The following is a 26,700-nucleotide window of genomic DNA, read 5'->3' as shown; positions in this document are numbered from 1 at the left end:
CCTTCAACAAATCGAAGCCTTCAATCAAGAAAAATCAGAACTTGTTTTTCTTCCTCTGTTTTCCCTGGCGTGCCTCTGCGCTATCAAGTAACATGAAGCGTCTGATTCAAAGAATCAAACGTGTCGACATTCATGAATGCCTTCGATGCCTACACTTTGTGCACACTGAGAATTCAATGTCAGAAATACACGATAGCGATTTTTAAATTAAATTAAATTAAAATCTGTCGAATTACGTAGTTTAAATTTTGATAATTGAATTTTCCATAAACGGCATGTTTTTTTCTCAACATTTGCATAAGATACAAAGTCTTTTTTCGAAAGAAATCGTCTGACAGCTTCCCAAATACAATTAGGTAACGTCTCGACACACTTTCGTTTTTCGTAGTGATCTTGAACGCATTTTTAAAAGCATTATGGCAAAAATGTACGTAAATTTTAATTAAATTTGGCACATATATTTTATTTGATACTGTATAAAAATACATGCACCATTTTCAGTATTTACTGGTGCAGTAATGTAGTGAGCATTTTAAAGTATACACGTACAATATAGTTCTCCACAATATGTCGAAAGACCACAAAATGCACACCATCTTCTACCTGAGGCAAAATGCCATAATCCCAGCATCACCACGTGCACCTTATCATTTTGATTTTTTTTTCTGATGAAAAACACATTTGTAAGGCCTAAGTAAAATGGCATACAAAGAAACACGGTTAAAGTACCTGGTGAAGTCCCATGGACTTCGAGAAAATCGGACATCGTCGGATCATTGGATGGCTTTGGAATCTCGTGTGGCGCATCGGATACCTCATCGCCAAGGTTTGCTGCAGGTGGTGCTTGCTGTGGTTGTCGAACTGTTTGTCCGTCCAGCAGTGTCCCACTGTCCAACATCTCTGGGCAAATATGGAAAAAAAATGAAATACCCCATACACCCTTATGTGGATTACATGTTTACATATAAGTTAGAATTGATATCAGTATTAACTAATTAAACAATTACATAATACTAAGCGTCATTCGTTTCGTGTGGCTGAATATAATTTAAAGGAGACAAACTGTTAATACAGTTTAATATCTCAATACATTTGTTGAATAATTTTGCATGTTATTTTCATCGCAGGTATTCAAGCTTGTGTAATACATTCCATAACTTACTTCCCTGGCAAGCCTGAATAAATATCATTTTCGGTTTGCCCGACAGGCCAAGACAGTTCCTGTTATTCAAAATGGCTTTGATATATTTGAAGGGTAAAGGATAGCCATCCGTTCCATAAACAGCACCCTCGGTACCATGGCTCAGTAGAAACAAGATGAAAGAATCATAGATCTTGTGATCGTCTCTTTGACTTTCTTGTTCTATTTCTTCCTTCATTTCCTTTACACATTAAAATAAAAGAAGAAGTGACATAAAAACATAGTGTACTTCAAACGAAATAGCATGCAATGACTGCAGAGACGTGGTACGTACGGAATTGGGTTATCAACGACAGCGTAAAGCATCAATTCATACTTGACGCTAACAGAGAATGTGAAAGGCAGTAGCCACCGAGGACGGACATATGGTGGTATATTTGTAGATTGTACGCCATGTCTGTTTGTATACAACATTGGTCAAAAGGTTGTCCCACCCCCATTTCCATGTACTTTTATTTACAAATGATCACCTCACAGCTGTGAACTGTTAGAAATAGTGCTTTTTATTACGGATACCGTGTCTAAGATGATTCATGGTTAAAAAAAAAAAAACAAAATAGTGGTGAAAATATACACATTTTATACCATTTAGTTAAATTTATAAGAGGTACCCCTCGATTCGACTGTTTCACTGTGATTTCTACAGATGTAAAGAAATGTCTATAAAATTGAAAAGACTTGTCCGATTCTTCTTAAACAAGATGGGGGATTTGGCCCAGGTTTTTATGGGGTTGGTTTTTAAAGTACATGGAAATAGGGGTGGGACAACCTTTTTGACCAATGTTGTATAACTATTCAGTGTACCGTACATCTCTCATATAAATACAAATACATGCAATGAACAGAAACGAGTGAAAAGCTTCATTTTAGTAGAAAAATATATTGCAGTGAAATAGATAAACATAATAAAATGTGACCGAAAAGTTTGTTTGACAACGTACACCTGTTTTGAACCAAAAGGTTCAAGTATCAATTGTATCATCTTTGTGTCACTGATAAATATATTGAGATATCACCAAAAAGTATGTTAGTCTTTGAAACCTAAAAGCCATTTGGCTTTCACGATGTTCGTTTTATTACAAACACACCATGATCTTATTAATGAACTCACATGTGCAGTCAGGTTACTGATAACGTCTGTCTCATAATGGAGGTAACGGAATAGTTTCCTCAAGGCAACAACATCTACCTCGGTACCATCACGTTCTGGAAGCCAGTCCACGGAAAATGTCTTGTTGTTGATAATGAGTGCACGACCTCTTGGTTCGGAATCGTTCTTGTACTGAAACGCACACATACACCCTCTTTATGTGAAATTTATCATTAGAAATATCGGAGGTCGTATAGCAAGTGTAACAGAGTGAAAAGTGCTCATTTATGCCTAAGTGTATCCAATTTTTCTTATGATTGTGTATATACAAGTACATTTAATTTCATGGTCTTACTAAAACTTGTGCAAGTGAGGATAATGGTCAGCAAACACAGAACGTTCCTATAATGTTACCAAAATGTTTTTGGACATATGATATGGTAACGTTATAATAACGTTCTGTGTTTGCTGCGCAGTACTTAGACACAAACGTATTTAAAAGCTCATAACTTGCCTCGTTTTCAGGACACTTGGCTGCACGACGGTCTTGATTCTCTGGGGCTGCTAAAATGGTAAGATTGGCCTAATATATATTATATATTGGTACTTGGCCTCTAGGGCCCCATCAAAATACTTTATGTCCTATCATACGCCGTACTTTTCCTTTCAAAATCCAAGTGTCATTCCGAAATGATTGTTAATTTTGGTTTTATTTTTCACTGACATGTTTCTAATGACTTGTTATCACAGGTTGCTAATTCATAACATGTTTGAGTAAAATCTGAATACGATATCGTGCCTTTTGTTTCTAATAAAAATGTTACAAACAAGTACCTAGTTCATTTAAGAAGGGTAGATTAATATAAATTTTCCCATTAATTTCTAATTGAGCATTTTTTAGTCTATTGCATATACAATTGAGTATTCATACGAAATAACTAACATTGTATGTCATTAGTGTTTGTGTAAAAAATCAATATTTTCAAAAATATATGTACAAAACAGAAATATCCTTAATACTTTTTTCCAGATAAATTATTTTGAAAATTAAAACTAATCAAACCTAAATTTTCTTATGGTATCTGTTTTCAGATATTACATGATGTGTAATCAGGGATCTTTTAAAATGTTAAGATCTGTGAACCAATTAACACGGAATGCATGTTCTATGTTAAAATAGCATAGGGCCTAATGTCTATTCACAACAACACTACGTGATATTTCAAACTGCTCACCGGAAAACCAAACGCGATATGGCCTCAAATCTACCAACACGTCAGAGTTCTCTACATACACACATATGGAATCGCCCGTTTGGACGCCATGCGCATTTATTGGAATATTGGGTCCGTCATGTTAAACCTGATGCTGTAGCCAAAATGCATCCTGGGGCAGTATGTATCCCGAAGGACTGTCAACTCGTTTTCAACTGTTTTTGTTGCTTCTGAGTACACGTGAGTCTTTGGAGGGAGTACAGTGGCGTTAGTTATAAACAACTTCATGGACTTATTTTCAATGGCGAGATGCAGCACCGACTGTTTATCAGCCAGGCGGAAGGAGGTGCTGTCAAACCCGACAACTGGGATGTTATTTTTATATTGCTGAGCTTTATACTTCCTTAGAAGACGGATGGTCAGACGATGAAATAACCCAGTAAGAAACAGAATATGAGGGAATGCGATAAGCAAATATTTCTGCGGATTTGTCTCATTTGCACTGTTATTTTATACTAGCATACTGGGTACGATGAATCTTCTTTTTCCATGTCCAGGCAGAGGGTTTTCAACTGATTGGGATATTTCTAACATCAAGTCGAAATGCAGCATAAGTCGAATGATTTCAGTCTTTTTTTCAGCCATCTTAAATTCTTTTAGATACTCATCAAATACCTCCTCTTTTAGGACTCCCACGACTACATCCAGAGTGAATGCTGGTCGGGGTCATGATGGCAGAAAACACAACTGCTAACTAAAGTGGATCTATTATGACGACATTTTCCAGTCCATCAATTTTAAAGTGTAGGATGTCGCCTTGCTGGTGATGGTAAGGAATGAATTATAATGTTTAACAGGATAATAACCATCAATTTTTAATAATAAAATATTAGTATCACGGATATTCAGAAAATGTGACTAGCAAAGGTCTTCAGGCCCATGGAACTTCAAAGTCACACCTTGAAAATGCCAAAATGTAGACAAGACAGCACTGTCCTGAAATGCATTTTTTTTTTCATTTTTAACAAATTTTTAACATATAACAAAATTAACAGTTTACTGCCATTTTCATAAAAATATCAATAGAACAGTGTTTTATGTCCAATTTAGTCCATTCTGAGTTTCTGAACATTATCATAGTGAATGATTGAATCTTACAAACTGCAGTTATATGAGTTTATTTCCATTTTTGACACTTTATTATACAATACATGATAACAAGTTTACCATCATTTTTACATAATCAACTAACAATGTTGTAAAGATGCAGGAAATATCAAACAAACACTTTTAGGTATCTTATTAGTTAAATAATGAGACTGTTAACATGCCTAAGAATTGAATCTGAAGAAATGTGAAAAAACAGCATAACTTATAAAATAATGGCCAGATTATGCTGATTTTCAAACTCGTCCTACGTTTCAGAAAGGTTGACCAATCCTGTGAGTATAATGGCAATTTGCCCATCTGTTTTTCTTATATTGTGTTATCAGTGCTGCATATATGCAAATTTGAATACAAAATGTAAAATGGTATTCCACTTATCGTGTTATTGCTGAGTGCACGGCAACGGCGACAATGGTGACGGCCTACGGCAACTGCGACGACAGACGCAGGTGACGGCTATGTGTACAGACAAATCTGTTTCTGTACATAAAAATGTTCGGCACATAGAACTGCAACAGTCTTACCCTCACACAGACGTTGATGCCCATGTAAAACTCGTTTTGTTGGAATGATTAAAATATAAATTGCATGACTTTATGGGCGATATTTATACTGTTCTAACAAAGGCGATGGGCAAAAATTTGCCAAGGGGAAAAATGCTGATAAGATCTGTAAAGATATCATTTTCGGGGATTATAAAAAATACCTTTGGGTATTTATCAAGTTACATTATTTTAAAATATATAAAGTTTGGTTTATTGGCAACAATTTGAAATATTAATTCTCTTCATGTACATCATAGTACATCACCCAATATTATTAGTTGCATTTACATCAGTTAAAGTATCACCGATTTCAATGACTACATTACCCCTAATTATATTCAGGAACATAATGTCTGTTCACAGTAAAACTACCTAAAATTTTAATGCTTACCTGAAAACCAAACACGATACGGTGTCACATCGATTGGCATTTCAGTGTCCTCTACAGATCTACATATCTCATCGTTTTCTTGGACGTCTTCTGCTTTTATTGGAATATCTTTTCCTTTGTCATTTAACCGAATGCAAAAGCCTAACTGCATCCTGGGACAGTACGTGTCCTTAAGAGTTGACAGTTCTTTTTCAACGGTTTCCCGTGCGTTGGAGTATATGTCAGGTTTTGGTTTGTTTCCAGTAGCATTTGTTATCATCATTCTCATGGCCCTTTCTTCAATGGCGAGATGGAGCACCGATTGTTCGTCTCCCAAACGGAAGGAGGCATGGTCAAACCCAACAACTGGAATGTTATGTTTATATTCCTGAGCTCTATACTTCCTAAGAAGACGGATGATCAGACGATGAAACAACCCGGTAGGAAACAGAATGTGAGGGAATGCGATAAGCAAATGTTTCTGTGGATCCGTCTCAGACAAGGCGTTATTTACACTGTTATTGGATACCAGCATACTGGGCACGATGAATCTTCTCTTTCCAGACCCGGGCAGAGGGTTTTCAACTGACTGGGATATTTCTAACATCAAGTCGAAATGCAGCATAAGTTGAATGATTTCAGTCTTTTTTTCGGCCATTTTGATTTGTTTTAGATATTCATCAAATACCTCCTCATTGAGCACTCCTCTTTTCAGATCGTCTTTCAGGAGATCAAAGTGACTGCCTCCAGGTTGACTGCTGGCATTGGTCATGATGGCAGAAAACACATCTGCTAACCAAAGTGGATCTATTATGACGACATTTTCCAGTCCATCAACTTTGAAGTGTAGGATGTCGCCTTGACGGTGATGGTAAGGAATGAACTTTTCTTGTAATTCTTCATCAGGGAGTCCTACCCTTTTTGCCATTTCCCTCAGTTTTTCAATAGATATGATGGGGGTTTCTTCACTCTTCTCTGCCAAATTCATTTCCAATTTAATCCAATTCACTGAAAGATGTTGAACGGTAGCAATACTGTTGCTGCTATAACCGCACAAATCTTCGATCGCTTTTTTTATTTCAGCGAACTCCCCATCATCTTCGGCCAAGTTGCTTATGGCAAAATATCGGTAGACGTGGTCCTTGAGTACCTGCCTGTCGTCGAGACACTTCTTGAGTTTATCAAAAATCTTTTCAACGTCGCCCTATGAATAAAAACTAGTTAAGACATTTTTGTAGTTGTTGTTCATTACCATATAATAATGTTAAATTGTCAGTGTAAAGGAAAACATTTACCGGGGTGTGTGTATGTGTATGTGTGTATATGATATAGTCCACTTTGTTCAAGTTGAGAAATGGGGTATGTTGCAATGAACATATAAAATTAGGATGGAGTACAGGGGGCAAGGAACACCCTTTTCCCCCAACATTAAATCATGCCATCCACAAATAGTCACATAGTGAAAAGTTTCTAAATAATTAAGTCACTCGTCAGGAATCGTGATATGGTTGAAGGGATACAAATTATACATAGAATAAGTATGGTAGTAATTGAATAATTGTGATAAGAAAAGCGTTTTCACCTGTGCGCATAACATGTCCTTATGAGTTCCAATAATCAAGACGTATGGCATGGCATTTTTGTCTTCTTCCCTCAATTTTCCAATAGTGTGCATATGGATTGAGTTTAACCAAAACATAATAAACTCTGAAAAATGTATATAAAGCCTTGAGGTAATTGCAAAGATGAATATTAATCAGTGTTTTCTCCTCAGCATTGCTAAAAAATAGCGCCAATTAATATAATAATAATAATAATAATGTTTCTTATTGGGCGGCTTACAATGGATAATATAACTAAAATCCTTAAAATTACTACAATATTAAAATCTAAAACACTCATCGGAACCATTTAAAACTAGAGGATCAGAGAGGTGATACCGCCTCCAAATATTGTACCACCAGCTGGAGCAAGCGCATTCGTATAGACCCCCACATACACAAAGTAAGGGACACAGCCACCAGTTTTGTGCTTGACAAGCTGTAAAAATGCAATCAAGAAGAATTTTCAAAATATGCAAAAAATATACATAACTTAAAATGGTACAATCAAAGTGAATTCATCATAAGGTAGGTCAAAGGTCAATTTCAAGGTCACAGTAAATTGCCAGTACATGACTTCTATTCAAGTTTAATAGTAACTATGGACCTATCTCTGCCAGTTTTGGAGATAAAAGGGAAGCAAAATTCGTAAAGTTCAGTTCATGGTGAAAAGTAGGCCAAAGGTCAATTTTAAGGTCACATTAAGATTGCCAGTATATGACTTCCTATTCAACTTCAATAGTAACTATGGACCTTTCTGCCAGTTTTGGAGATAAAAGGGAAGCAAAATTTGCAAAGTTCAGTTCATGGTGAAAAGTAGGCCAAAGGTCAATTTTAAGGTCACATTAAGATTGCCAGTATATGACTTCCTATTCAACTTCAATAGTAACTATGGACCTTTCTGCCAGTTTTGGAGATAAAAGGGAAGCAAAATTTGCAAAGTTCAGTTCATGGTGAAAAGTAGGTCAAAGGTCAATTTCAAGGTCACAGTAAGATTGCCAGTATATGACTTCCTATTCAACTTCAATAGTAACTATGGACCTATCTCTGCCAGTTTTGGAGATATAAGGGACTAAATGTTATAATTTTGGAGTTACCATAATGTGCCATAAATTTCCTACAGAAATAATTAATTAAAATAAAGATATTAAAACAACTTCACTGGCTACCTGTAAACGCCCGGATCTTATTCAAACTTTTAACTCATGCTCATGCGGCTTTTTACGGACTTGCACCAGATTTTATTTGTGATCTTGTATCTCATTACACACCAAACCGTACCTTAAGATCTAAGGATCAATTATTACTAAAACCACAGAACGCAAGACTAAAATCTTTTGGCGAAAAATCATTCCAGTACGCAGCACCACATGAGTGGAATAAATTACCTCTAGACTTGAGAAGCATTAGCTCAGTGAAGGATTTTAAAAAAGCTTTAAAAACATACCTTTTTCACAAATTTTATTAAAGAACATTTTATAACTCGGAAATATTAACTGGGCATCATTATCTTAACTCAGACTATTAAGTCATAATTTTATTAATTCAATTCATCTTACTGTGTTTTAGGTTTTTAGTTTGTAAAGTCTACAGAACATATTTTATGGATTTTAGACTTTAAATAAATATATTATTATTATTATTATAAAAGGTCATTTTGGTCAAAATTCTTGAAATGGGAGGTGTTCTGAAGTTCGAGATGTTCAAATTTGATGATATAATGTCATTTTTGACCTTGAGTTGTCTGCTTTGCCAAGCCTTATGATTTATTTTTCTGGAGTTCAAAATTTATTATCCATTACCGTACTGCACATTTTGCTTTCACCACCAATGTACTTTTTGATACAGCGTAACTTTGGAGATAAAAGGGAAGCAAAATGTGCAAAGTTCAGTTCATGGTGAAAAGTAGGTCAAAGGTCAATTTCAAGGTCACATTTAGATTGCCAGTGTATGACTTCCTATTCAAGTTCTATAGTAATTATGGACCTATCTCAGCCAGTTTTGGAGAAAAAAGGGAAGCAAAATTTGCAAAGTTCAGTTCATGGTGAAAAGTAGGTCAAATGTCAATTTCAAGGTCACAGTAAGATTGCCAGTATATGACTTCCTATTCAAGTTCAATAGTAACCATGGACATATCTCTGCCAGTTTTGAAGATAAAAGGGAAGCAAAATATGCAAAGTTCAGTTCATGGTGAAAAGAAGGTCAAAGGTCAATTTCAAGGTCACAGTGAATTGCCAGAATATGACTTCATATTTAACTTCAATAGTAACTATGGACCTATCTCTGCCAGGTTTGGAGTTAAAAGAGAAAGAAATTAGCAGAGTTCAGTTCATGATAATAAGTAGGTCAAAGGTCAATTTCAAGGTCACACTTAGATTGCCAGGAGATGACTTCCTATTCAAGTTCAAGAGCAACTATGGACCTATCTGTGCCAGTTTTGGAGATAAAATGGAAGCAAAATTTGCAAAGTTCAATTCATGGTGAAAAGTAGGTCAAAGGTCAATTTCAAGGTCACATATAGATTGCCAGTATATGACTTCCTATTCAACTTCAATAGTAACTATGAACCTATCTCTGCCAGGTTTGGAGTTAAAAGAGAAAGAAATTAGCAGAGTTCAGTTCATGGTGAAAAGTAGGTCAAAGGTCAATTTTAAGGTCACATTAAGATTGCCAGTATATGACTTCCTATTCAAGTTTAATAGTATCTATGGACCTATCTCTGCCAGTTTTGGAGATAAAAGGGAAGCAAAATTCATAAAGTTCAGTTCATGGTGAAAAGTAGGCCAAAGGTCAATTTTAAGGTCACATTTAGATGGCCAGTATATGACTTCCTATTCAACTTCAATAGTAACTATGGACCTATCTCTGCCAGTTTTGGAGATAAAAGGGAAGCAAAATTTGCAAAGTTCAATTCATGGTGAAAAGTAGGTCAAAGGTCAATTTCAAGGTCACAGTAAGATTGCCAGTATATGACTTCCTATTCAACTTCAATAGTAACTTTGGACCTATCTCTGCCAGTTTTGGAGATATAAGGGACTAAATGTTATAATTTTGGAGTTACCATAATGTGCCATAAATTTCCTACAGAAAAAATTAATTAAAATAAAGAAAAGGTCATTTTGGTCAAAATTCTTGAAATGGGAGGTGCTCTGAAGTTCCAGAAGTTCAAATTTGATGAAATAATGTCATTTTTGACCACATGTTGTCTGCTTTGCCAAGCCTTATATATTTTGTCTGTGTGGTGTCTGAATAACAGGGCAAATAATTTTTTTTTCGTAAAAAAATTAATTTTTTTGAAAATTTTGGCCCATTTGACCTTGAAATAAAGGTCAAAGGTCAAATCCAAGGGCATATTTGAAATCTACACATATGACTTTTGGAAAGCCGTCTGTAGAAATTTTTCCCATAATTCCATCCGTAGGGTAGATAATTAGCATTTAATTTTGCCATTTTTAGACAAGGGTGCATTGCAATGAGTGCCACACCTAGACCCCAATACCGACAAAGCCCAAATTTTACGTAGAACGAGTTGAGATTATAGGTGACCTAAATCCAAGAGATGGGTACGGGGGCCCTTACCGTCTAGGAGGAGAAGTGGTAACGGTAGCCGTCCGGCGGAGCCGCAGGAGCCGGCGGAGCCGGTGGACCGATCCGGACGGGACTAAAACCATGTGTACCGCCAGCACTAACGCTGGTGGTACAATTAACACTACTAAAAACTCAATGTTATATATATATATATATATATATATATATATATATATATATATATATATATATATATATATATATATATATATATATATTAAGAGCAATAGAGAGATTTAAAAATGTGGGTCTTTTAATAAAGAAATTACACACAGCTGACAGGCCATTTACATGAGGGCCCTGAGTAGCTTATACATGTAAAGATATATACATAAAGCTCAACAATACCTTTCAGTGTCTTCTCTCCCCTGTATACACGGATTTTATCATCGAGGTCCTGGTCAAGTCGGAATACCAACAAGTAGATGATCCGCTCTGAGAGGAATGTTTGGTGCGTGGTGTAGTAGACATCCTGTCCTGCAAAATCCCAAATTGTGACCTGTTTCTCTGGCTCCACATCTTCTCCTCTGGCAATTTTCTCAATTTTTTCCAATAGCTCCTTGTCAATATCATCTAGATGGTCCCTTTCTGCCACTGCGAAGAATACAATAAGCTATGGCCGAACTAACTGATTTTAGCATAATGCATATTGTTATGTATTGCAATGCGTGCATATTCATCTAAATCATCGTATTAATCCCGCAGTATATTGTATAAATATTGTATAAAAATAAATAAATTAGATTGCAAATGCATGTAATAAGTATAATTGGTATCAAGCGCCCGATTGAGTTTTCAGCTGATGTGCCTTCTTCAAAGGGGGGGGGGGGGGGGGGGGGGGGGGGGGGGAGGGGGGGGGGGTTTGAGAGAGAGAGAGAGAGAGAGAGAGACTAGACCTTAATCTTTATAGACTTGCTTTCAATCTAATTTATTTCATTTGTCAGGGACTGTTCATACATCGACATATCGTCAACATTCTTATACTACTCATGTTTTCTTCCCCAGAGGTATGAGATCCACTTTCACCTTTGAAAAGGACTGTACAATAAACAGTGCAGTTAAAATAAAACTTTTTAGCATAAAAAAGTATCGTAATTATTCACAAAATTTGAATGTGTTTAGTGTCAATTAACTTTGTGAAACAGTTATCAAATAAATTAGAAGCTTTCGTCTGTTTCTGAAGGTTTAACGGCAATTTGCAAAAAAAAAATTTTTTCTTAAAAATGTATCCTCTCTGATGAATACAAGTGGGTAAGCTCAAAACATAACGGGGTGATAAACACTGAATGTTTTAACATTAATTAAAATCAATTAAAATTGTAAGGTATAGTCAATTTTAATGTAACATTATTAATACAGTTTGATGAAAATAAGAATGCAGGAACTCACATACTTAATCGACAAGCTAAGAACAACACTCGCAGATTCTGAGCAAAAGACGGAATCTTGTTTTACTACATGTGCACTACTTACCTGCTTCTCTGTCAGGAGAGGCAGGTGATTCCCTGTCATCAGGGGGAGCGGCTGTAGAATAAAGAGAAGAAGAATATCAAACCCCATTCCAGCAGAAAATGACTCAATCTTAACGTAAACAAAAACGTGGCTAAGATAAAGGAATTTCTTTACAAAATTTTAACATATAACTTTGGGATATTGTATAAATATTGTATAAAAATAAATAAATTACATCGAAAATGCGTCTAATAAGATCAAGTATAATTGGTATCAAGTGCCCAGTCTTCAAGGCACATAAGGTATAATGGCCAACGAAAAACACATAGAAGGTGGAATCCCTTGGCAAAAAGAAAAATAATCCTCAGTCATATAAAGAAGACTTATTTTACAGAAAATTAAATTGTCGTGTTTGTACCCAGATAAAACAAGACAGCAAATCTGTCAAATGTAGACTTGCCCTTCAAGAAATCGACAGAAAATAGCTCTTTTTCAATTTTGAATGGGCACTGTAGAAAATATATAACAGCTAAAGCTCTCAAATTAAGCACATATGTGTGATATCATGTGAAGAATAAGTTTTGTAAATTTCAATCCAAGCAGTCGAGTACATTTTGAGACAGAACGCTTTAAATGTGCAGCAAACCGTAAAGCTAATCCCTTCAAGATCTTGACGAAAACCGGAAGTGCGTCATGACGTCACTTGCTTGTACTTGGAAAGCTGCTGGGTGATTTTCCGATGAGAAATATTTCGTGGCTTATACAAATGTTCGGAAAATGACCATGCAGATAAAAGAAAATTTACTAATCAAAATTGAAACTGCGTAATTACATAGAAAAACATAATGCATTCCTGACCTCGACTTCTCAGTGTAAACAAAGTGTACTGAACGCATCGCAAGCAAGCACGTCATTGCCGCATTTGATACTTTGTATCAGACGCTTCATTTTACTTGACAACACAGTGTTTACGATGGGCATGACAGGAAAAACGGTGCAAAAAACACGCACTTCCAGTTTTCGTCGATTTCTTGAAGGCATGGATTTCTTGAAGGGCGAGTCTACAGACAAAATAAATAAATAAATAAATAAAGATGCAAAAAATAGGTTAATTTCTCATTTTGATAAAAAAATAAATAATACTTGTAATAGCACAGTCAATCGACACTGAATTTAAGTCATGCACAACAGGTAACATGGTCAATAACAGGAGTGGATCCAAATGTATTTTCTGACAGTATTTTAAAATATCTTTGTTAATCCACCCTCCATTTTAGATGGTCTTCCAACAAAAACAAGGCAGCAAAGCTGTCAAATGTACAGACAAAAAACAGGAAATAACTATGTACAAAATAGGCTACTGTCAATTCTGATGCAAAAGTACATTATGTTAAACTGCAAATTCAACATCAAATTTTAATTATGCTCAACAGGTAATACCAATGTAAGTAAAATGTGTAACAAGTTCACACTTTGAAAATGTATAACTTCCAGAAAAAGAAGCCAATTAGACTGCTTTTCCAACTCAGGCTGCATTTTAGTCCTGTATTTCTTTTTTTAAAGTTTGGCAATCATAAGTAGGGGAGAGCGGGGTGGGTTGGAACGCGGGTAAGTTGGAACATTGGCTTTATTTCTTAAATCACAAGACCGATCATGTGCTCCTTCAGCATAAAAATGTCACGTGGCATGGTCATTCATCCGGTAAACTTGTGGAAGTTTCGAAAATGCAGTAAAAGTTTTATGCGAAAAAAACTTATTTTCGCTACTCGAAGTAAGTTTTCATATTTTTGACATTCATCGTGCTGTAAACTAAAGTATAAGGATTATATCACTGAAATTGTGCATAGCGTTTAGGGCCACCTTGATGTTCAAAAGGCTTTTGTTTTTTTTAATCACTTCCCACGTGTTAAAGAAATACAGTGTCATAAGTAGGCCATGACGTCATGGGGGCTGGTCGGAACATTTGACATGGGGCCAGTTGGAACACTGTCAGGGGTGTTCCAACCCACCCCGCACGGTGTTTTTCATTTTTTAAACCTCTCTAAATGTTTTAATTTCAACTTTAAAGAGAGTAGTAACGTAGTAACCCAGTACAACTCCAACTGGAGACGGAATCTAGCTGATAGAACATCTCCAAGATGCCGGAATGTACATGCGTGTAGAAGATACAAGGGGGGGGGGGTCATTGCTTGTTAAATGCAGTTCCTAGCTGTTTGGTCGAAAGGGGTCTGCATGCCCACAGTTGCTTTTTGCGATAAATTGCTTTTAGATGTGGAAGGAAATGTTGATTATTACTCTGCTTTTCGCGGCAAAATGAAAATATTCTAGCTGAGAGCCTATGTTATGGATAAACTATACAACACCAATTCTGCCGATGTGGTTTTAAATGTTTTGTGTAATGGATTGGGGGTTGCTGTTAATGTTTAGTGAACGACGGTACAAAATCCGCCAGAAAGGACAAACATTCACCTCGTAACTTAGACAAAGATTCAGTTGAAATCTCAGTTGCCCTCACCGGAAGAGGTGCTACAGCACACTAAAGCTCACTTAAGAAAAACCCCAAACAGCTCAAGTCCAGCAATAATTAGACCCTTTCCAAAGGCTCACCGTCGCATTCCAAAGATTAAAAGAAGAAAACAATGCAGTGCAGTACTAACTGACACACCTGAAAATGAGCTACTCGAAAAAGAAAAGGCCAAGCCCAACAAAATTAAAAAGGACAAGCGCAACAAAAATAAAAAACAGTTTAAGATTTCTAGTCAATAGAGAAAATCAAGAAAAGGGAAATTAAAGATGACCAGCGATTCTGAGTCAGAAGAAGAGTGGCCACGTCTGGTTTGTTGGGAGCCGTTCATTAACAGCCGACCAAAAGAGCAATGGGTTAAATGCATTGTTTGTTTAAAGTGGTCACATGAAGACTGTACAAAGGTTGACCAAGTGTAGGGCCTACATATGTCAGAACTGCGATTTTGATTCTGAGTTGTTGAGTTGAAAGAGATACAGTTTTCATTTGTAGGTCTAACATACTGTTGTTAATAGGTTGAGTTATATGAGTTCAATTTCTTTTCTCTTAAACTACACCACTTTTGTTATCATTATGAAATGAAGTGTAACTGGATATGGTTTATACATCGAAAAGACTATTTGAAAGCAAATTGTAAACGTAAAAAATGCTTACAAACTATGGAGATACGAATACAAAGTAACACGTACTTGTTGGGAAATTAATATAGATAAACCTACTCTTAAAATGAATTATACTTTGAATTTATATGCAAGCGTTCCAACTCGCCCTCTTGTTCCAACTCACCCCACTGCCTGTTCCAACTGACCCCGCGGGTGGGGTGAGATGGAACGTTTTAGGAGCCAACTTTGAGCATTTATTACTCTAAAATAAAAAGACCTACTTGATGTTTTATTTCATAGATAAGTGCGGCATATAATTTTCCCCTATCAGATTTTTTATTTTTGTCCCCAAAGCTTTGACTGCTGAGATATCGCAAAAAAGGTGAAAACTGTTCCAACCAACCCCGCTCTCCCCTAACATGGTTTTCCCATAATGGTCATCATGGCAGCAGCACCCAAAATTGTGTTTTCTTCTATTCTGATGCCATATTACATAATGGTTAACAGCATAATGACCGTCAATTTTTAATAATAAAATATACGTATCAAGAATTGTCAGAAAATGTGACTAGCATGGGTCTTCAAGCCCGTGGAACTTCAAAGTCACACCTTGAAAATGCCAATATGTGAAAAATTAAATTTTCACAAAAAAAAAAAAACGTTTAACTGGCAGTAAGAATTACCAAACAGACTGCATTGCCTACTGAAGCTGTATTTTAGTCCAATGTTTCTTGCCTGTAAGTTTGAGAACAGTAAGTGACATGGTTTTTCTTAAATGGTCATCATGGGAGCAATGCCCAAAATAGTTTTTTTTTTTTTCAAATTTTGATGCAATATTACATAATGTTTAACAGCATAATGACCATCAATTTTAATAATAAAATATTAGTATTATGGATATTCAGAAAATAAGACTAGCAAAGGTCTTCAGGCCCATGGAACTTCAAAGTCACAACTTGAAAATGCCAAAATGTATACAAGACAGCAATGTTCTGAAATGTTTTTTTTTTCCAGTTTTAACAATTTCTAACATAAAACAAAATTAACAGTTTACTACCGTTTTTATATGATCAACTGAGAAAATTGATGAGATGGGAAAAATATTAATAGAGCAGTGTTAAATGTCCAATTTCTTCCATTCTGAGATTCTGTACATAGTGAATGATTGAATCTGACAAACTGCAATGATATGTGTTTATTTCCATTTTTGACACTTTATTACACAATACACGATAACAAGTTTACCATCATTTTTACAAAATCAACTAACAATGCTGTAAAGATGCAGGAAATGTCAAACAAAAACTTTTACGTATCTTCTTAGTAAAACTAGAGGATCAGAGAGGCGATACCGCCTCCGGATATTGTACCACCAGCTGGAGTAAGCGCATTCGTATGGACCCCCCCCCCTCCTAAAAGGGACACCATCACCAGTCTGGTGTTTGACAAGCTCTATAAGATGCAATCAACAAGAGTTCTCAAAATATGCAAAAAAATATGACTAAAAATGATACAATCAAGCAGATTTTTGAATTGACTTGCATTTTCATACCCTTGATCACTCCTGTATTCTCTAGACAAAAGGCCTATTGGTTTTCCTTGAAATACGTTGTCAATGGTGCATATATGCTGACAAAAGATAAAACCTAGGGGAAACAATGGGGACATCTCTGCTAGATTTAAAGATATGAGAGGCAAGAAAATATGCAAAGCTCAGTTCATGGTGAAAAAGTAGGTCAAAGGTCAATTTCAATATCATAGTATATGAATTTCTATTCAAGTTCAATAGCAACCATGGGCATTTCTTTGCCAATTTTGCAGATTTAAAGGCCAGAAAACATGCAAAAAGCAGTTCATCATAAAAAGTAGGTCAAAGGTCAATTTCAAGGTCACAGATTGCTAGTGTACTTCCTATTCAAGTTCAATAGTAACTATGGACCTATCTCTGTCAGTTTTGAAGATAAAGGTGAACGAAAATTTGCTAAGTTCAGTTCATAGTAAAAAGACGGTCAAAGGTCAATTTTAAGGTCACAGTAAATTGCCAGTATATGACTTCCTATTTAAGTTCAATAGTAACTATGGACCTATCTCTGCCAGTTTTGGAGATAAAAGGGAAAGAAAATCTGCAAAGTTCAGTTCATGATGAAAAGTAGGTCAAAGGTCAATTTCAAGGTCCCACTTAGATTGCCAGTGTATGACTTCCTATTCAAGTTCAATGGTAACTATGGACCTATCTCTGCCAGTTTTGGAGATAAAAGGGAACAAATATTTTCAAAGTTCAGTTCATGGTGAAAAGTAGGTTAAAGGTCAATTTTAAGGTCAAAATAAATTGCCTCTAATGACTTTCTATTCAAATTCAATAGTAACTATGGGCGTATCTTTGCCAGTTTTGGAGATAAAAGGGAACAAAAATTTGCAAAGTTCAGTTTGTGGTAAAAAGTAGGTCAAAGGTCAAATTTAAGGTCATAGTAAATTGTCAGTATATGACTTCCTATTCAAGTTCAATAGTGACTATGGACCTATCTCTGTCAGTTTTGGGGATTAAAGGGAACGAAAATTGGCAAAGTTCAATTCATGGTGAAAAGTAGGTCAAAGGTCAATTTTAAGGTCACTGTTAAATTGCCAGTATGTGACTTCCTATTCAAGTTCAATAGTAACTATTGACCTATCTCTGCCAGTTTTGGAGATAAAAGGGAACAATAATTTGCAAAGTTCAGTTCATGGTGAAAAGTAGGTCAAAGGTCAATTTCAAGCTCACATCTAGATTGCAAGTAAATGACTTCCTATTCAACTTAAATAATAACTATTGACCTATCTCGGCCAGTTTTGGAGATATAAGGGACTAAATGTTACAATTCTGAGTTACAATAATGTGCCACCACAAAGTACTTTTTAATACAGCATAACACGAAAACCGTTTGGAATACAAAAAAACGGGGACCACTTTCAGTGTTGGGCTTTACATGCTCTACAAAATGCAAAAAAGAATGGGTCTCTAGCATTAACGGTTCCCGAATTAGAGACAGTTTTCAGTTTTGGCATCTTATGGCCGTTACTCCCAAGAAAATGCACCGATTGACCCCAAATTCATGGAGATGAAAGATGACCTGAAGGGTAACACTTTCCAATAATATTATTGGTTAAGTCTGTGTGGTGTCTGAATAACAGGGCAAATAATATTTTTTTTCTTAAAAAATTTCATTTTTTTTTAATTTTGGCCCGTTTGACCTTGAAATAAAGGTCAAAGGTCAAATCCAAGGGCAAATTTGAAATCTACACATATGACTTTTGGAAAGCTGTCTGTAGAAAATTTTCCCATAATTCCTTCCGTAGGGTAGATAATTGGCATTGAATTTTCAAAAATTTTGACAAGGGTGCATTTCAAGGAGCGTCACGCCCAGGTCAATGCAGCGACTGAGACAAAAAAACCTGGGGGTTCAAGTTGAGGTTATATGTGACCTAAATCCAAGAGATGGGGACAGGGGTCCTTGCGGTCTAGGAGGAGAAGCGGTAACGGTGGCTTGTATCCGGCGCCAGTACGCGGAGCCGGCGGAGCTTACGGAGCCGGCAGAGCCGGCGGAGCCGGACGAGACGGGTCGGGACTAAAACCATGAGTACCGCCAGCGTACACGCTGGTGGTACTAGTAATAAGACTGTTAACATGCCTAAGAATTGAATCTGAGGAAATATGAAAAAACAGCATAACTTCTAAAATAATGGCCCAATTATGCTGATTTTCGAACTCAACCTGCGTTTTAGTAAGATTGACCACTCCTGTGAGTTTAATGACAATTGGCCTATCTGTTTTTCTTATATTGTGTTTACAGTGTTGCATATATGCTGAAAAATGAAAAAAAAAAGCATAACTCCCCTAAAAATGGCCCGATCATGCTGATTTTTCGAACTTGACCTGTTTTAGTATGATTGATTACTCCTGTGAGTTTCATGACAACAGGCCTAACGGTTTTCCTTAAAATGTGTTTACAGTGTTGCATATATGCTGAAAAGTGAAAAAATAGCATAACTTCTACAACAATGGCCCGATCATGCTGATTTTCGAACTTGACCTGCGTTTTATGAATATTCATCAGCTCTGTAAATATAAAGCCAAAAAGTAAAACTGCCCTCCACTTATCGTGTTTACAAGGAAAGTGCACGGCGACGGCATCGGCATCGGCATCAGCATCGGCGACGGCGACGACAGACGCAGGTGATGGCAATATGTACAGACACGCCTTCTACTTATCGTGTTTACAATGAAAGTGCACGGCGCCAGCGACGGCGATGACGGGGACAACAGACGCAGGTGATGGCAATATGTACAGACACATCTATATATATTTACTGTACTGTTTGAGAACAGTAAGTGACATGGTTTTTCTTAAATGGTCATCATGGGAGCAGTGCCCAAAATAGGTTTTTTCAAATTTTGATGCAATATTACATAATGTTTAACAGCATGATGACCATCAATTTTTAATAATAAAATATTAGTATCATGGATATTCAGAAAATGTGACTAGCAAAGGTCTTCAGGCCCATGGAATTTCAAAGTCACAACTTGAAATGCCAAAATGTAAACAAGACAGCACTGTTCTGAAATGTTTTTTTTTTCAGTTTTTAACAATTTTTAACATATAACAAAATTAACAGTTTACTGCCATTTTTATATGATCAACTAAGAAAATTGATGAGATGGGAAAAATATCAACAGAGCAGTGTTAAATGTCCAATTTCTTCCATTATGAGATTCTGAACATAGTGGATGATTAAATCTGACAAACTGCAATGATATGTGTTTATTTCCATTTTTGACACTTAATTACACAATACACGATAACAAGTTTACCATCATTTTTACAAAATCAACTAACAATGTTGTAAAGATGCAGGAAATGTCAAACAAAAACTTTTACGTATCTTATTAGTTTAATAATGAGACTGTTAACATGCCTAAGAATTGAATCTGAGGAAATGTGAAAAATATGCTGAAAAGTGAAAAAACAGCATAACTTCTACAATAATGGCCCGATCATGCTGATTTTCGAACTTGACCTGCATTTTATGAATATTCATCAGCTCTGTAAATATAAAGCCAAAAAGTAAAACTGCCCTCCACTTATCGTGTTTACAAGGAAAGTGCACGGCGCCGGCATCGCCATCGGCATCGCCATCGCCATCGGCGATGGCGACGACAGACGCAGGTGATGGCAATATGTACAGACACATCTGTGTCTGTACATAAAAATAGATACCCGTCAATGTAAACTTTAAAATCTGACCGTCTTCCTGAAAACCTTGAGGACGATCCCAATCTGCCCCTATGATAAGATTAGGCCACACTTTTTTATTTTTATGGATGACATCCTCTGGGTACCCCAAAATCGGTGCGAGAGGGCGAAAAAAAAAAAAAACAGTCCAAAAAAAAAAAAACTGCTTAAGTAAAGGAATGCTGTCAGTACACAGCTGGAAACACAAATTTAACCACAGAAACACGTATCAAACTAACAATATGTCTTTATCCATGCTCTCAAAATATTAAAGCATTGTGAATACTTCGTAGAAATGTAAAAAAAAAGTCATGAATTGATATACTTCATATTACCAAATCTATTAAGGTTATTTCATGCATTCATTTGGTATAGCAATCAATAAAACAAATATCAATCAAACAGTGCGTCTTTATTTGTATTCTCAGAATATTAAAACATTTTGAACACTTCACAGAAATGTTTAAAAAATGATGCAAAGATATGCTTAATACTACCAAATCTATTAAAGGTCATTTCAGACGATGCCATTTTGTCAACTTCAACTCACACGAAGCAGCTAAACTGTCAGGTGGCCTGTCCGACCTTCAGCCCACCAAATACCTCGACGCACTTGTCGACCTTTTTTCGCTACAGAAAACCTGGTATTAATGTGCTGCTTTATACAGAATGTCACAGAAATGTTTCGGCCGCCGCCAGCCTTTCGCACAATTGTAAAAAGGTGATATCTCCATGCCCAATAGCAATGGCATACCAATCCAAAACGATGGCGCCCGTTCTCTTGATGACTTTTATTGTTGTGTAATTTGAAAGTAATCCTAGAGATTAATTTGACAGCAAAGTGGCCGCATTTCCACGTGGCGAAAATATGCATGCGCAGAAAGCTCATTTCCTTGCAAATTCAATAACAACGTTTGCGACAACCAACTTCGTTGGGGGCTGGGGGGGGGGGGCTTTTTTTTTTTTTGGAGAACGGGCGAAAATCCGTGCGCGCGCAGGATGTCATCCATAAAATTAAAAAAGTGTGGCCTTACAGTTTCAGGACCACGAGAGTTCAAATTCACATAATGAAATCACAATATCTGACATATGAAAGCAGTGCATAGAATAATATAATGTTACATAATGTTGAAATACATAAATACCAATACAACTGCTTATGTGGGAAAACAGAAAATGTGCAGAGCTTCAGGTGGAGGGGAGTTAAAAATTGAGTTGAAACCCTCAGTGTTTGAAAAAATTAAAAACAAAACATTCCAGTAAAGCTGCTTTTCAAACTAGCATTAATGTTGGCATTATACAAAATAATTTTTTGAAAACTTATTTGCAAAATTAAACAACATTTATCTGCATAATTATCACTGCTTCCCTATTATGGACACTGTTATCTGGCAGAGAACTTAACCTATGGGAGTTTACAGGGAATCTCAACATGTCTAATTTTATTGCCACTTGAAACTTAATTTAGGCAAGTGACCTTATAGTTCTGAATTTTGCTAGTAGTTACCCAATGGAAGATTAGAGGCTTGTCACCCAAATGTGACTAGCAAAGGTATTCAGGCCCATGAAATATCTAAGTCACAATTTTAAAAAAGCAGAAAATAATAATGCACAAAATAGGAGGCTGTCAGTTCTAATGTAATACAATGCTTAACTGCACAGTCAACCTCAAAATTTAATTATGCACAATAGTATATAACGATGTAAGTAAAAGCATAAGGCTTCAGGCCCATGAGAGTTGAAGCTCACACCAGAATGAGATAAATAGAAATTTCACAAAAAATGCATAATTCGATTAAAACAATAATTCAAAAGAGCTGGTTTTCTAATTTAAGCTGTTTGTCAATCCTAAGAACCATTTTTGTAAATAAAAAAATAGGTAACAGTTTTCTTTTTATAACGTTATGGTGATAGTGCACAAAGTAGGTTTTTGATGCAATATAACATAATGGTCAACTGTATAAATACCACAAAATTTTAATTATCTTCTATTAAAAACATGGACATTAAAGGGATAATAACTCTTCGTATGAAATCTATATTTCACAATAAAAACATTGTGAATAACTCATAGAAATATAATATATTCCGTTTTACGACGAAAACAGCCGTTATAGCTATTATTCTGATATCTGAGCTTGTCTTCAGATCACGTGACCTCCATTGATGGCTATACTGTGGTAAAATCTCTTAAGAGATTTTAACTAAAAACCAAACTTTTTGAAAAAAAACCAGGGACTAACTTTGAATATAAAAATAGATTCATTAACTATTGGTAAGTGTGGGAAAATTGTTGTTGACTCCAGGAAAATTCATTTTTTGGCCAAAACGAAGAGTTATTATTGCTTTAAGAAAATTTGATTACCTCTGAGCTTCATGCCAGTGTGAGTTCTAAGTCCCAGTTTGATGAAAATAAGAATGTAGACACTCACATACCTAATCGGCAAGCTAAGAATACACGAGAATCTTGTTTTACTACATGTGCACTATTTACCTGCTGTTTTGTCAGGAGAGGCAGGTAATTCACTGTCATCAGGGGGAGCGGCTGTAGAATAAAGAGAAGAATAATATCAAACACCATTCTAGCAGAAAATGACTCAACTTTAAAGTAAACAAAAACATGGCTAAGATAAAAGAATTTAGAAAGGAATTTCTTTACAAAATTTAAACATATAAAATAAAATTTGGGATGCTGTCTTCAAGGCACATATATGTGGAATGGCCAACGAAAAAAAAAAACATAGAAGGTGGAATCTCTTGGCAAAAAAGAAGAATAACTACATTGTACAAATATCTGTTTAAATTGCACCAAGATGAACTATTCGAGACAATCATGTACAATACCTCTATTTGTCAGCATGTTATTAATATTCACTTCCGAATCTGGTAGGGATTCCTCTAGTGGCGTTTGGTCTAATACTGTTAAGTCCGGCTGGCAAAACGTATCTGAATTCTGTACTCCAATTGCCATATTTTGTGCAAACTGGTCTTTTGGATCATCTGAGAATAGTTGGAAGGATCATACAGTTAGATCAAGCATTGCATCTAAATGTACCTTTTCTGAGTGTACGTATCAGGCTACACCGTTGAAAAATTTAATTCAATATTGAGTAAAATAAAGCATGGTGTTTTTACAGAGAATGAAATTATCGTGTTTGTACCCAGTTAAAAAATAATCAATGGGCTATAGTAGTATATTGTAAAGTGTCATGTATGTCAAATGATTGATAACAATACAAAGGCACCACTTATTTAGGTACTTTTTCACTCAGCCCCTCGTCTACCATACTAAGATATGGAAGGACACATTTCGACACCCACACGTACATGTATGTATAATTCCTTATTGTGAATTATGTGGTAAAATTGAAAATGTCTTATCTTCTGTTCTTTGTATTCTTTATAAACAAATTCCATATGTGTCTACCATTTTCCTATATTCTGCTTACCTTTTCCTCTGATCCAACAGGATCGGCCAGCTTTATGGACAACACACCTATGGCGGTATATATTCACGCCAGTTGTATTTGCATCTTCTTCTTTGATATATTCCTCATGGATGAGGCGCTTGGCGAGATGAGTCTTTCCCACACCGTAAGGTCCAACAATAGCTACTCGCTGTCGGTATACTGGAATCTTACCACTTTCACACAATCGGCGAAGCCGTTCATTAAACTCACCTGGTAATACATATGTTATGCTTCAGATTGACAAAAGGACTCATGGATAAGGTGAACGATGATGTTTGCAGACGTTATATTTATTGTGAAGTGATAGCAGAGAGGAAACGAGAGAAAATCTAGAGAGGTGGATGCCTGCATATGTGCTTGAGAGTAACAGTGTGTTATGTAAAATCTCACATTTTCACGATGACAAAAGTCGATAAATCGCAGCTTAATTAAATTTTTGAATTGAATTGAGAAATTCCCAAAAATACTATGGTGCGTTATTTATATCAGGGTAAAACAAACTTCGAGTAAAATAGACAGATAGATAAAAAGGGTGTGTAATCTGGATACTGAATCACTGCTGAAGAACAAAGTGAAGTATACAGACATTTTTCATAAATCACAAAGTCGATTTGCACACAAAGTGTATCTCTGCCATTTTTGCAGATAAAAGAGGCAAAAAATTTGCAAGACTTAGTTTAAGATGAAAAACTAGGTCAAAGGTCAATTTCAAGGTCACAGTTTGGCTGCCAGTATGTGACTTCTTATTCAAGGTCAATAGTAACCATGGGTGTATCTCTGCCAGTTTTTGAGTATTTCACATTTTGCTTCACTACTGAATATTGAAATGTACTTTTTTATATAGCACAACTCCTAACCTACATATCAAAAACAAACAAAAAAATGGATTCCAACCCCAGTACGTATCAATTGAGCTTGACAAGCTCTACGAAATGCAAAAAACAAGAGGTCTCTTGTATTTAGGGTTCTGGTTTAATAGAGAGTTTTCAGCTTTGGCATCTAACGGCTGCCTCTCCTGTGAAAATGCACCTATTGACCCCAAACTCCCGAAGAAGTCCCAAATTGTAATCCCCCCACTTAGGTCGGTGTAGTTTCTAAAAATTGGCACAAACATATTTTTTTTAAATCCCCATTTTTTGGAGATTTTGGCCTGTTTGACCTTGAGATAAAGGTCAACTGTCAAATCCAAGGGCATATCTGGAATCTACAAATATGACTTTCGGTCAAAATTCTATAGTAATTTTTCCGATAATTCCTTTGGTTTGAGAGATATTTGGCATCGAATTTTCAAAAATTTTGACAAGGGTGCGTTTCAACGAACGTCATGCCCAGGATAATGCACCAACTGAGCCAAAAAAAAGGGTTCAAATTGAGATAATATGTGACCTAAATCCAAGAGATGGGGACATGGGTCCTTGGGGTCTAGGAGGAGAATGGTGACTTGTATCCAGCTCCAGAATGCGGAGCTAGTGGAGCTGTATGAGACGGGTCGGGAATAAAATTAGGAGTACCAACAACTTACAGGCTGGTGGTACGAATAAATGTGTTGACTGCCATTTTAGTGGTAAAACATAATTTGTTATATTTTTATGAGTTGTTTACAATATATTTATTAGTAAATATGGATATCATACAAACAATTGTTATCCCTTTAACAACAACACAGAATAATATTACACAATATGACTTATTCAAAAAAAAAAATCTCAGCTGATGAATCACAGGGACAGTAAGCTTTAATTTAAAAACCATCAGATGTAAAAATTGTAGCAAGTAGATGATGTGCTGTAGCAGTGTAAGAGATTTTGCTTACTAGTTAAAAAAAAAACAAGGCAGCAAAGCTGTCAAATGTACAGACAAAAAACAGAAAATAAAGATGCAAAAAAGGTCATTTTGTCAATTTTGATGCAATAATAAATAATGCTTATAATAGCACTGTCAGTCAACACTGAATTTTAATCTTGCACAACAGGTAACATGGTCAATAACAGGAGCGGACCCAGAGATATTTTCTGACAGTATTACAAAGTATCTATGTTGATCCATCCTCCATTTTGATGGTCTTCCAACAGAAAAAAATAGATACCAGTCAATATAAACTTAATAACCTGACTGTCTTCAGGAAGACCCAGAAGATGGTCCACCCCTTCAATAAAATTACAGTTTCAGGACCATGAGAGTTCAAATTCACATTATGAAACTCTCAATATTTGAAAAATGATGACAGTGCATAAAATAATATTACATAATGTTTAAAGACATAAAAAACAATACAACTGCTTATGTGGAAATACAGAAAATGTGCAGAGCCCCAGGCAGATGAGAGTTAAAAGTCACAAATGCAAGTGTTTGAGAAAAAATTATAAAGGAAAACATAACGTAGCTAGAAAAGCACTTTGAGAGTGCAGACCTCTGTCAAGGCAGAAATTGTTGATTATTATTGATAATTGATTGATTATTGTTCCAGACCACCACCAAAAATTAATCATTGTCCTCTTTGGCCCACTTCCGACAGTTCCTGAAAATTTCTGCAAAATCAGTCCATAACTTTTTGTGTTATGTGGATGACAGACAAACGGGGGTGAAAATATGACCTCCTTGGCAGA

At 35.9% G+C, this 26,700-nt stretch overlaps 1 protein-coding gene across 1 annotated transcript in view; it reads right to left on the bottom strand.

The window, feature by feature from the left end:
* Nucleotides 1–23,595, bottom strand: part of LOC106180484 (uncharacterized) — a 39,000-nt gene extending 15,405 nt beyond the window's left edge. The window contains exons 1-10 of the mRNA XM_086996330.1: nucleotides 23,469–23,595; nucleotides 23,119–23,169; nucleotides 12,250–12,300; nucleotides 11,125–11,370; nucleotides 7,170–7,294; nucleotides 5,609–6,791; nucleotides 2,806–2,855; nucleotides 2,313–2,483; nucleotides 1,163–1,382; nucleotides 730–900 (exon numbers count right to left, since the gene is read on the bottom strand). Of these exons, the coding sequence (XP_086852456.1) occupies nucleotides 730–900; nucleotides 1,163–1,382; nucleotides 2,313–2,483; nucleotides 2,806–2,855; nucleotides 5,609–6,791; nucleotides 7,170–7,294; nucleotides 11,125–11,370; nucleotides 12,250–12,300; nucleotides 23,119–23,169; nucleotides 23,469–23,595 (2,395 nt within the window). The remainder of the gene's footprint in view (nucleotides 1–729; nucleotides 901–1,162; nucleotides 1,383–2,312; nucleotides 2,484–2,805; nucleotides 2,856–5,608; nucleotides 6,792–7,169; nucleotides 7,295–11,124; nucleotides 11,371–12,249; nucleotides 12,301–23,118; nucleotides 23,170–23,468) is intronic.
* Nucleotides 23,596–26,700: the final 3,105 nt, after the last annotated feature.

The sequence above is a fragment of the Lingula anatina genome, chromosome 9 (genome assembly GCF_051362555.1).
Source record: "Lingula anatina isolate TDL-2025a chromosome 9, LinAna3.0, whole genome shotgun sequence".
Lineage (NCBI taxonomy): Eukaryota > Metazoa > Brachiopoda > Lingulata > Lingulida > Lingulidae > Lingula > Lingula anatina.
The sequence above is the reverse complement of the archived record's forward strand: the minus strand, read 5'-3'. Positions and strand labels throughout refer to the sequence as shown.